We start from the raw sequence: 12265 nt of genomic DNA, 5'->3' as shown, positions 1-12265 counted from the left end.
TTAAGTTGTGTTTTAAAGGGTTTTCTCTGGCTGTAGTATTGAGAAAAGGCTATAGATGAGTAAGAGAGAAAGGAAAACGTTGAGACAGGTAATTATTGTGGTAATCTCGGGGAGAGATTATGGTGGCTCAGACTAGAGAGGGAGTGATAGAAACTGTTGGGTGGATGGTGCAGAATTTGCTGCAAGATGGAAAGTGGGGAAATTGACAAAAGAGAATTCAGGGATGACTCAGTTTTGGGGCCTGACCAACTGGAAAGATATACACTTGCTACTTATTAAGACAGGAAAGACTGCATGAAGAGCACATTCAAAACAATCTTTCCAGCTTCTAATACTTCAACTGATTGTTTCAAGTACTTGTATTTTGATACAATTTAAAGTCTTTCTAATAATGCATCACATCATGTCAATTTGGAACGATAAGTTTTCAAATATTTATGTTTGCTACAATTTACCCCCTAGTGATACACACAGAAAGAGTTATTATTCTTCAGAGGCCCACCCAAAGAGGGAGATACAAAGGAGCCAGTACAGAATTATCTCCAATGAGAAGAAGTGATTGCAACACAAACACATACACAATAATTACAGTTTTGACTACAAAGTAACAAAGAAAACTTACGTAAACTCCCCAGGGATGGCAATTATGGCCACGGACCCAACAGTGATCATCTGAACATCAACAATTTCTGGGTGCCACGGATGCGGTTTTGTCAGCTAAGAACCCAAAACATGAAAAATGTGTTAAAAGGATACTGTCCTTTCTATGGTCAAGAGAGAGATGATGCTCACAGAGTTTCCTTTATTACAGAATTTTAAATGTTTCCAGCTGGTTTTGGTGTGTCTCCTACTAGCATAGATTTTATTTCTAATTAATGAGGTAGCATTCAATATTCTATCCGGGTGTAATACATGGATCTCAAATGCCGATGCCCCATTAAGCTGAACTTACTTTCTCATCAGTGAAGTTTCTGGTGGACCTGGCATTAGGATCACAATGTGTAACAGGTAACCAAACAGGACTGTGCAAGATGAATAAGTAATTCTACCACCATGGGAACAGCTTAATGATTAATGATTAACTTAATGACTCCCCTTTTTAGTCCAGTTACCAAGTCTTGCCTTCCTCTCCACATGTTTCCAAGATACTCTCTCCTTTTCCATAGTCAGATTAGTGTAGAAGCTCTCCCTCTATCCCTTCCTTTCCTCTCTTTCTTCTTGCTGAAGATTTCTAATTGAATATTAGGGGGGGAAACTCTATTTAAAATTTTTTCCTATATCAACAATTTATATTATGAACACAAGCATGAAGTTTTGACAATTAGAATGTAAAAATCCATGGTCCAAGGCAGTATTAAAAGAATATTGATTTAGTTAAAAATGTTGCCTGAATTGTGAGAAAACGGAGACATGAACCTGTCCTTTTTTTTTTTTTTTTTTTTACAGGACCTGAGATATCTTTCTCTGCAGAGAACTCCTGCAGAATGAACTCCTTTCTGGAGTCAACATCAATGGTCATAGTGGGGGGCACTTGTGGGGCGAAGCACTGGGTGTTATATGGAAACCAATTTGACAATAAACTATTATTAAAAAAAGAATCCTAAATAAGATACATGTTTACCTAATTCTTCCTTTTCCACTGTTTTAACCGTCTTAGTTATTTATCATAAATTCTAAGTCACAATATTTAATAATCATGCCCTTAGTCCTTAGAGTGTGATTCTTAATATACATATTTTAATATTAAAAATTTGATGTGGGGATATCTGAATAAGAACCACCATTTCAATAAAGATCTATCATTTGTCTCTGACAATTCAGAAGTTTTAAAATAACAATATGCTAATTTTGCCATCATAATCAAAACATGTTACCTCTCCAGTGTGAATAAGGATTGGCTTTGGTTTATGACAGTTTTTGATTTCTTCAGATGGCTTGCCCAGGATCTGATCTCGAAGAATTTCCCAAAATGGATCCCCTACTGTTGTCCCTATTGGGAATATTAAGACCAATTTGATTCAATTGCTCTGAAAAATGTCATCACTTTGACAAATGCAGAACAATACCTTTATTAAAAAGATATTATTAAGGTTGTTGTCCAATAATTCCAAACAGTTTGATAAGAGAAAAGGCAAAATTTCCTGTGCTTCCTAAAATAGGAGTCATTGTTTAATTAGATCCTCAGTGTGGCCAACAGGATAAAAGAATGTACTTTGTTGAATATCCTTAAGGTTTTGTTTCCATTGCTCCTCCTCATGTTGCAAATAAAAACAAAATGATATAATTAATTATAGATCTATGAACTATGAACAGTTTTTTCCCATTGTAGAAACAAAAAATGTCACCTCTAACTTGAAGTACTGATTGGCTTGTGGTCGACAGAGAGGGCCTCTCTTAACCCCCCACTTAATTATCTATATGTGCACACACACACATGCACACACGCACGCACACGCACACACAGTAAAAAAAAATCACACATAAAAGCAACAATCTGGGGAAAAGTTATGTTAACTCTGAAATCTATGAACTTCGAATCTATATTTCATTTGGAAAATACAATTATAAACATATATGGACCTATTAACAGAGTACAAAAATATATGAAACAAAACTGACAGAAATGGAGGGAGAAAGAGACAACCAATAATAGTTGGAGCTTTAATACCCCCCCTCTCAATAATATGGCTCAGTTGGTTCAGTGTCCAACTTCTGCTCAGGTCATGATCTCCTGGTTATGGGTTTGAGCCCTGCATTGGGCTCTGTGCTGACAGCTCAGAGCCTGGAGCCTCCTTCAGATTCTGTGTCTCCCTCTCTCTCTGCCCCTCCCCACTGACACTATCTCTCTCAAAAATAAATAAACATTAAAAAAATTATAACCCCACTTTCAGTAATAGATGGGACAATGAGTCAGAAAATGAACAACAGAAAACATGAGCAGCACTAGGAGCCAAGTGGACCTACCAGGTCCTCCATCCACACAACAAGAACATAACAGACACTCCGTGCAAGTGCACACAGAACATCATCTAGGACCAACTACAGGCTGCCCGTGAAACAAATGCCAGTGAACCTCAAAGGGATAAATAATACAAAGTATGTTTTACAACCACAGTGTAATGAGATTAGGAATAAATAATAAGAAAATTGGGGAAACTCCCAAATATGTGGAAATTAAGCAAACACAATCATACATCGATAGTGGTCAAGGAAGACATTAAAGGAAAATATGAAAATGTTGTCCAACAAATGGAAATCTTTCCAATAAAGACAGCACTTACCAAATGCAGTGAAAGAAGTGCTTGGAGGGAAATGTACAGCTTTAAATGCCCAAATGAAGAAAAAAGAGGATAGTGACATGGCAAGAAGGCAAAGTAGAAAATAGGAGCATTTGTCTCCCCACAGAAGACAACGATTAGCTAGTCATAAGTGGAAATAGTCCCAGGAGGTCTCAAGAGGCCACTTAAGAGCCAATGGAGCCAAAAATGGAATAACTGCCCACAAAGGGTCACTGGAAGGAATGACCTGAGCTGGAACCGCCAGGAACAAAGAAGAAGCATAAAGACTCAGTATCGGCCATATAGCAGGTGTCCTCAGAGTGCCCAGTGGTCTGCTCCACGGAGGCCCCCAGCAGGGCTTGCCACTCACCAGCCCCCAAGACAGGCTGCTGGAAGTTCTTACAGTAAAGGACCCTGGAGTCTTCACTGGCACAGACCCAAGCAGCCTGCTCCACAGAGGACATTGGCGGCTTTTGTGACTGAAGTAACCAATGGCCATCACGGACGCCCCTCCCCTAGGGAGAGAGATGCACTCTTCCTCAGCCATAAGGAGCTGCTACTACATCACCCTGGGACCAGGTTTGTCAGACCCCACTCCCAGCTCCACGTGTGCCCCTGACACACAGTTGCACCTGCTCCATCCACACCTGCTTCAGAACCTAACTCTGTGGCAGCACTACGTGCACCTGTGCTCCAGACCCTGGGTCTGCAGCTGCTCTGTGTGTACCTGAAGCTCAGGCACTGGGGCCACCACCACTGCAGGCCACCCTGGACCTCAGAGCCACTGTCCCCTGCAAGCACATGCACTCCAATCCCCAGTCCCATGGCTGTTCTACAGTTACCCACATGTCAGGCACAGAGCCACTACCATTACAGGGAAGCCAGTGCCCTGAACCCTGGAGCTTTCCTTGCTCAGTGAGCACCTATGCTCCAGATCTCAGGACTGTCACTGTTCCGTGGGCATTCATGCATCAGCCATCAGTGCCACCACTCCTATGAGGGCACTTGAAAGTCAAACCTAGCCCCCAGAGAGATCCACTCAGCCATAACATTCTCTGAGTGGGGGGGAAATATCAGGAGGATTTCAGTAAAGCCTCAAGATCCCAAGAGCATTGATGGCAGCTGCAGACACCCAGAGCCTTGGCTTTTAAGAACCCATGCTATCTTCACCCGCGCTGACCTAAGCTGAGAGATCTATGTGGAGAACATGCTAGTAGGCCCGCCCTGGATGTGGAACTGCCACAGCTAACCCATCCAATGTCCCTGCACACACCCATGGGCAAAGGTCTCCCGCCCCCCCACAACCAGTCAGCAAAGTCTAAAAGAGATGACTGCTCTAGCAAATACACAAAAAAATCAAGGAAACCATAAAAATCAAGCAAACATGACACCACTGATGGAACACAATAATTTTCCAATAACTGATCCCAAAGAAATGGAGATCTATGAAAAGCCAAATAATTCAAAATAATTTTTTAAGAAAGCTCAATAAGCTATAAGAGAACATAGTTAGACAACTTAACAAAATCAGAAAAATTTCATATAAATAAAATGAGAAGTTCAACAGAGGGACAAAAATCATTAAAAAAACACAAACAGAAATCTGGAGCTGAAGATACAGTGACTAAAATGACAATAAACCAGAGCTCATCAACAGCAGATCTGGTCAAGGAGAAGAAATAGTCCATCAATTCAAAGACAAGTCATTTGAAATTATCTAATAGAGGAGGAAAAACAATTAAGAAGACTGAAGGAAGCCTACATGAACTATGGAACACAAAATGCTAATGGGAGCTTTTCCAAACTAAAATACAATGATGCTATTAGCACACAAAAGATATGATAGTATAAAACTCCCTGGTAAAGGTGAGTAGATAATCAAATTAAGAGTACTCTAATTCTATAATGAAAGTGTATAAATCACTGAACTCTGGTATGAAGGTTAAAAGACAAAAGTATTAAAAATAACTAAGGCAACAATAACTTGTTAATGGGCACACAATACAAAAAGATGCAAATTGTGACATCAAAAACATAAAATCTGGGAAGAGAAGAAAAGGGTAGTTGTTGTATGCAATCAAAGTTAAATTGACAACTTAAACTAGATTGTTATAATGATAGACTGTTTTGTGTAAACCTCATGGTAACCAGAAAGCAAATACCTATAGTAGATATGCAAGACATAAAAGAACCAAAGCATGCCATTGCTGAAAAGCATCAAATCATAGAAACAAAGAAAGGAACAAGGGTTCTACAAAACAGCCAGGAAACAATGAGTAAGATGGCATTAATAAGTCCTTAACTTCAAGTAATTACTCTAAATGTAAATGGATTAAATTCTCCACACAGAAGGTACAGAGTGATTGAATGGGGGGAAAAAAGACCTAACTATACACAGTCTACCCAACTGTAAGAGTCTCACTTTAGCTTTAAGAACACACATATAGGCTTTGAGCGTCTGGATGGCTCAGTCTGTTGAGCATTTGACTTTGGCTTAGGTCATGATCTCACAGTTTGTGGGTCTGAGCCCTACATTGGGCTCTGTGCTGGCAGCTCAGAGTCTGGAGCCTACTTCAGATTCCATTTCTCCCTCTCTCTCTGCCTCTCCTCTGTTCATGCTCTGTCTCTCTCTATCTTTCTCTCTCTCTCTCAAAAATAAATAAACATTAAAAATAAAGTAAACACACATAGACTTAAAAAAAAAAGAACACATATAGACTCAAAGTGAAGGAATGGGAAAATATATTCCATGAAAATAGAAACCAAAAGTGAGTAGGAGCCTGCTCACATCAGACAAAACAGATATTAAATGCAAAACTGTAACAAGAGGCAAAGAAGGTCATCATATAATGATAAAGGGATAATTCATCAAGATGATACAACAATTATAAATATTTATGTGCTCAATATTGGAGCACCTAAATATATAAAACAAAGATGAAGAGAGAAATGAACATTACAGTAATAGTAGAGAAGCAATTCTTTTTTATTTTTCCCCACTTTCAACAATAAACAGATCATCCTGATAAAAAAAATCAACAATGAAACATTGGGCTTGAACAACACCTTAAACCAAATGGACCCAACAGACATACAGAACATTTCATCCAACAGCAGCAGAATACATATTCTTCTCAAGTGCACATGACACTCTCCAGAATGGATCATATGTTAGGTAACAAAACAAGTCTTAGCAAATTTAGAAGACTGAAATCATACAGCCATCTTTTCTACTGAAACCAGAAATCAAAAAAGAGAACTGGAAAATTCACAAATATGAGGAGATTAAACACACTCCTGAACAACTAATGGGTCGAAGAAGAAATCAAACAGGAAATAATAAATATGTCAACTGTATTCATTAATTTGTTAATTACTGGTTCCAGAATCTACACATATAAAAGGCAAGAATGGAAGTAGCCAATATTCCCTATAGGTGATACTCATCCATTTTTCCACTTTCTCTACTTTACAGTGCATGTTATATTACAGAGATGATAAGGACAAAAGTATGAAACCTATAATAATCAGTTATAAATGTGTGGAAATACAGGAACAAAATTGACACCACATGTGTGGGCTCCTGAATGCCTCTGCCTTGAGGACTTTGTGTTTCAATAAAGGACCCAGAGAAAGAGGCAGTAATAAGCAGATAGATAGCAGAGTGAACTCATGTTGTTGAAAGTACAAAGACAATCCCGGTATGTGTTCCTCCCAACCCCACCCTGGCTCCAGTCCCATTAAAAACCCCAGGGGTGGCTCAGTCAGCTAAGCCTGCAACTTCAGCTCAGGTCATGATCTCACGATTTGTGGGTTCAAGCCCTGCATCAGGCTTTATGCTGACAGCTCAGAGCCTGGAACCTGCTTCAGATTCTGCTTTTCCCTCTTACTCTGCCCTTTCCCTGCTCACACTCACACACTCTGTCTCTCTCTTTCAACAATAAACATTAAATGCACACACCTAGAAATTGTGCACACCTGGGAGTAAAAAATAACAAATGTATTGGCACCAACGAAACCCTTCAGAGCCCTGAAGCTTCAGACCCTGGAACCCCAGATGGCATCAGAGGGGCACCTCACCCTGCGTGAAGTTGAAGCTCCCAAACCCGTCAATTGTGCCAGCCGCAAAACTGTAGCCCAGTGCCGGTTTACACGTTTTTGCCTAAAAGGAAGATTTTTAAAACAACACAAAGATAAAAAGTAAACAAAACGAGAAACAGAAGTCAAACTTCCATAAGTAATGAGATCGGCCCAGAGCTTTCCCCCCATGCCATAATCAGTGTTGGCTCAGCAACACTTACTGTGTGTGTGGAGTTGAGCCAGACGGTGACGTTGGACATATTCACCCACTGATGAGCCGCCGCCAGTGGCCCCGTGACCTCCTGGGAGGTGGAGGCATACAATTCCTAGAAAACCCACACAGGCTCGCTGTTACAACCAGAAGAGCTAAAATGAATAGTGCCGATTGTACCCCATCAGCCCGAATTTGGAAAAGCATCTCTCAGCCAAGCTTTGGTTTGCTAACTGTTTAGACATGTCCACTACCCATGTGGGTCTCTCTGCCAAGTCCAGTTGCTTCCCAGACTCATGGGGGCCCTGAGCCCACTCACCTGTGTCTACTCCCCACAAACACGAAATTCTAGTGAGGCAGCCTGTGGCACAAAAAGGCTTCAATCTCACTTGAAAGACAGTCAAGAAAACTTGAGATTAGGGGTAGGTGGGCCCATCACTGCCTTTGCCAGCAGAGCTTAACCTCAGGGATTCTCTGAGCATGTCCCTTGCTGCCAAAGGACAGCTGGAAAGACATCACGCCCGGCCTAATCTGCTCCACTCACCACCCACACTTCAATGTTCTGCTGTTTTCCTGCAGGGTGAATTGATGCTTTCTTAACCTTGCGGGGAAGTGGGAGTCATCATGTTTGGAAATGTTAGTTTGTACTGATCTGCACCAGACACGGTAGGCCAATCCTGTCTCAACACATGCCCGTTTGCTTGACACCTGACTGTCCCCACTCTGTCCCCATCCTTGATTCTACAGCCACGTGGGGGCTCTGAAGGTAAGCGCCAGTAACACTAGCTGTAGCCTGCCTTTCTGACGAAGAGCAGAGGTGTGCCTTGCTGAGAAGAGATTCCAGAATGTGAGAGAAATCCCTGCGACTCCTAGGCCCAGAACAGTCACACCAAGTGTGTCACGGGTGTGTACCCTAAATGGAAACTGTTAATTGAGAACAATCCACTGATAATACCATCATGATTAAAAAGGAACTATAGCAATTAGGCTGCTGTCTAATGTTTTCAAAGGTGCTTTTGTTCTTCCTTAATAGCTCCAGAAACATTTTAAGACCCTTGGAGTAAAATATTTACTTAAACGTATGCACGTGTATGGGCACATGTACGTGCACCAAAGGTATGACCGAGCCATGCAAAGGGAGAGACTTAACTATGGGAGATACTGCAGCCTGAGGTCATCCTTTGTTGTTGTTGTTGTTGTTTTTAATGTTTATTTGTCTTTGAGAGAGAGAGAGACATAGCACAAGTTGGGGAGGGAAGAAAGAGAGGGAGACACAGAAGCTGAAGCAGGCTCCAGGCTCTAAGCTGTCAGTACAGAGACTGATGCAGGGCTTGAACTCACAAACCATTAAAATCATGACCTGAGCCCAAGTTGGACACTTAACCAACTGAGCCCCACAGGTGCACCATCCTTTGTCTTTTCAATCAGACATCTGGGGCACCTGGATGGCTCAGCCGATTAAACATCTTACATTGGCTCACGTCATCATTTCACGGTTCATGGGTTCAAGCCCCATGTTGGGCTCTCTGCTGACAGTGCAGAGCTTGCTTGGGATTCTCTCCCTCTGTCTCAGCCCCTTCCCCACTCGCACTTTCTATCTCTCTCAAAATAAACAAGAAAACTTAAAAAAAAAATCTGACATCTGTCCCCATAGGAGCTGACACAAAATATGATGCGGGGTGGAATGGAAGACACAGTCCAGCAGAGGAAGAAGCACAGAGCAACTCCTCATAATCTCACTGAAGACCAGATTCTGTCCTCATCAAAAAAGGTTTTAAAAAGGAAAGAGAAGAAAACACAAGATGGATAGTCTATGCCATCTTGAAGACGAGGAAGTCATTGGAATCTGAACTGCCAGAGTGAGGGGCGAACGCCTCTGCTTTGCCTTGACATTGAAGGAGTCAAGCATGGCCAGGTGGCGGGTGGGTTTGGATTAGTCTGGCCATGTCTGGCACTGGGTTACCTGAATCCTGACCCCATCTGTCACCACGAGGCCATCGGGGCAAGCACTCTGGCTTAAACAGAATGTTTCCCCCACCTTCCCCCACCTTCTTGGTTTTAAAAGTATTTCCTCTAGGAAGTCAGAGGGGCAGTCAGAGCGGCGTTCCTGTGCTTTGGGGAGCAGTCTTCCTAGCTGCTGGGACAGCGCTTTTCCAGACTCCGGGGCACAGCTCCAGCTCCTACTGTCCCTTCCTGTTACCGACTCTGTGAGGAGCGCCGTGCATGGATTTGAAAGAACAAGGTTAAATGAAGGCAAAAGAAGCCAGGCCCGCTGCTGACCTTTGCTCTCTGATAAATGATCTCTCCAATAATTTGCGTGCTGTTCAACATGTCGTGTCCAGGTCCCATAGCGATGCACATGCTAGGCTACAACACAGGGAGACAAGACGGGCTCTTAGTGAAAGAAGCAATTATTTTAAGGAATGCAAAATCATAAGTGAGTCTGAGCAAATCAGAAACTCGGTCGGGGCGCCTGGGTGGCTCAGTCGGTTAAGCCTCCGGCTTTGGCTCAGGTCATGATCTCACGTTCGTGGGTTCGAGCCCCGCGTCGGGCTCTGTGCTAACGGCTAGCTCAGAGCCTGAAGCCTGCTTCGGATTCTGTGTCTCCTTCTCTCTCTGCCCCTCCCCCTCTCATGCTCTGTCTCTCTCTGTATCAAAAATAAATAAAACATTAAAAAAATTAAAAAAAAAAAAAAAGAAACTCAGTCAAAGTTACATTGGAATGCACAGATGACCCTCTGGAAAAACAGTCAGTGTATCCTTCACTTCTGACACCAGAAAAATTTGAGATTGACCAGATACTTAAGTATTATCATTGAAAATTAAAAAGTATTTAAAGAAAATGTGGATGAATACCTTCTTAATAACCTTTGACTCATCCCAATTGAGCTGCATTTTCTCTTATTTGTGGTAAAAACATCCCACATGGGTATCAAAACTCTCACGTGTACGCCTTAAAATTACACAATGTTATCTCTCAACTCCATCTCAATAACCCTGGGAGGAAAAAGCAAAAGCAAAAGCAAAAGCAAAAGCAAAAAACCCATTCCTACTGGATGCACAATGGAACACAGGTGAAGTAGGTGATTTGCAAAAGAGAAATATAAATGTCCATTCAACATTAACATATATCTAATCCTGTGAATAATTAAATGTACATTTAAACTTCAAAGAGGGAACTCTGCATATTGTGTTGGCAAAGACTGAGAACTTGAAAAACCAGGCATCAGGGAGGCGTTGGGGAAAGTGTCCCTCACGGGCTGTGGCTGGGGGACAGGACTCATGTGCACCCCATGGGAGCTGTGCTTTCTCTTGAACTGCAAATTCACTTTTAAGAATTTGTCCTAAGGTGAAACTCATACACACGTGAAAATATGTTTGACATGCATCGTGACCCTAGTATGTTTATGTGACAGAAGGAAAAAGAAGGGAGAGAAGGGTGTGAAGGAAGAGAAGAGGCAAAGAAAGAAAATACTCCCCACAAGGGGACTGGTGAACTAATTTATGGTATTTCAGATTGACAACTATGGCATTCGTTTAAATGATGTTTTAAAGTATCTTCACTGGAGGGACGCTAGGGGGGCTCAGTCAGTTAAGTGTCTGACTCTTGAGTTTGGCTCAGGTCATGACCCCAGGGTTATGGGTTCGAGTCTCATGTTGGGTTTTGTACTGAGCATGAAGCCTGCTTGGGATTCTCTCTCTCCCTCTCTCTGACCCTCCTCTGCCTCCTCTCACTTTCTCTCTCTCAAAATAAATAAATACACTTAAAATAGAGTATATTCACTGGAAATAAGAAAGCAATTATAGATCAGCATCACAGTATGACCTGATTTGTGTACACAGAAAAGGCTAATGTTCATCAAATTTTTATTTATTTTTATTTATTTTATTTAAAACAAATAGAAATTTTTTTCATTTTTTTTTCATCAAATTTTTAAAAGGCTAATTGTGGAGTTCAGGGCTCCTCATTGCCTTTTTTTTTTTAATTTTCTGACCTTCTCAACATCATTTGAATTTTTAACAAGTAAACATCTTTTTATTAATTAAAGCTACTTTCTAAAGTTTAAAAACATCTGTTTAAAGAAGCTGCAGAAAAGCAAAAGATATGGCAACATTTGCCCATTTCCCTCTTTCTGTTTCTTTTTTCTTTTTTTTTAATAGTTTATTTTCAAATTGGTTTCCATAATCCCTCTTTCTGTTTCTTAAGTGAATCACGATTTTGTTCAAAAGGTCATCCCTTCTTTTACCGTCGGTGATCCAATTCCGAGCGGAGGTAAGTATAAGATGATCACGACAATTCCCGCGGCCTTGCCCAAGATTGGTCAGAAATCCCAGCTTATTGTCAAATCGGTTTCCATATAACACCCAGTGCTTCTCCCCACAAGTGCCCCCCACCATGACCATCACCCCCTTCCCACCCTTCCCTTTTAGGAAAGAGGCTAAATGTCCATCAACTGATGAGTGGATCAAGAAGATGTGGTATATATATATATATACAATGGAGTACTACATGGCAATGAGAAAGAATGAAATCTGGCCATTTGTAGCAAAATAGATGGACCTAGAGGGAGTCATGCTAAGTGAAATAAGTCAGGCAGAGAAGGATAGATACCATATGTTTTCACTCATAAGTGAAACAGGAGAAACTTAACAGAGGACCATGGGGGAGGGGAAGGGGGAAAAATAGTTGGAGAGA

The 12265-nt window shown here is 41.4% G+C and overlaps 1 protein-coding gene across 1 annotated transcript in view; it reads right to left on the bottom strand.

Moving 5' to 3' along the window:
• Positions 1 to 12265, bottom strand: part of ASAH2 (N-acylsphingosine amidohydrolase 2) — a 73475-nt gene that overhangs the window by 17611 nt on the left and 43599 nt on the right. The window contains exons 9-13 of the mRNA XM_029919510.1: positions 9850 to 9936; positions 7580 to 7684; positions 7359 to 7440; positions 1875 to 1990; positions 623 to 717 (exon numbers count right to left, since the gene is read on the bottom strand). Coding sequence (XP_029775370.1) covers positions 623 to 717; positions 1875 to 1990; positions 7359 to 7440; positions 7580 to 7684; positions 9850 to 9936 — 485 coding nt within the window. The remainder of the gene's footprint in view (positions 1 to 622; positions 718 to 1874; positions 1991 to 7358; positions 7441 to 7579; positions 7685 to 9849; positions 9937 to 12265) is intronic.

Source organism: Suricata suricatta, chromosome 2 (genome assembly GCF_006229205.1).
Source record: "Suricata suricatta isolate VVHF042 chromosome 2, meerkat_22Aug2017_6uvM2_HiC, whole genome shotgun sequence".
Lineage (NCBI taxonomy): Eukaryota > Metazoa > Chordata > Mammalia > Carnivora > Herpestidae > Suricata > Suricata suricatta.
Note: the sequence above shows the minus strand (reverse complement) of the source record. Positions and strands in the feature narration are given on the sequence as shown.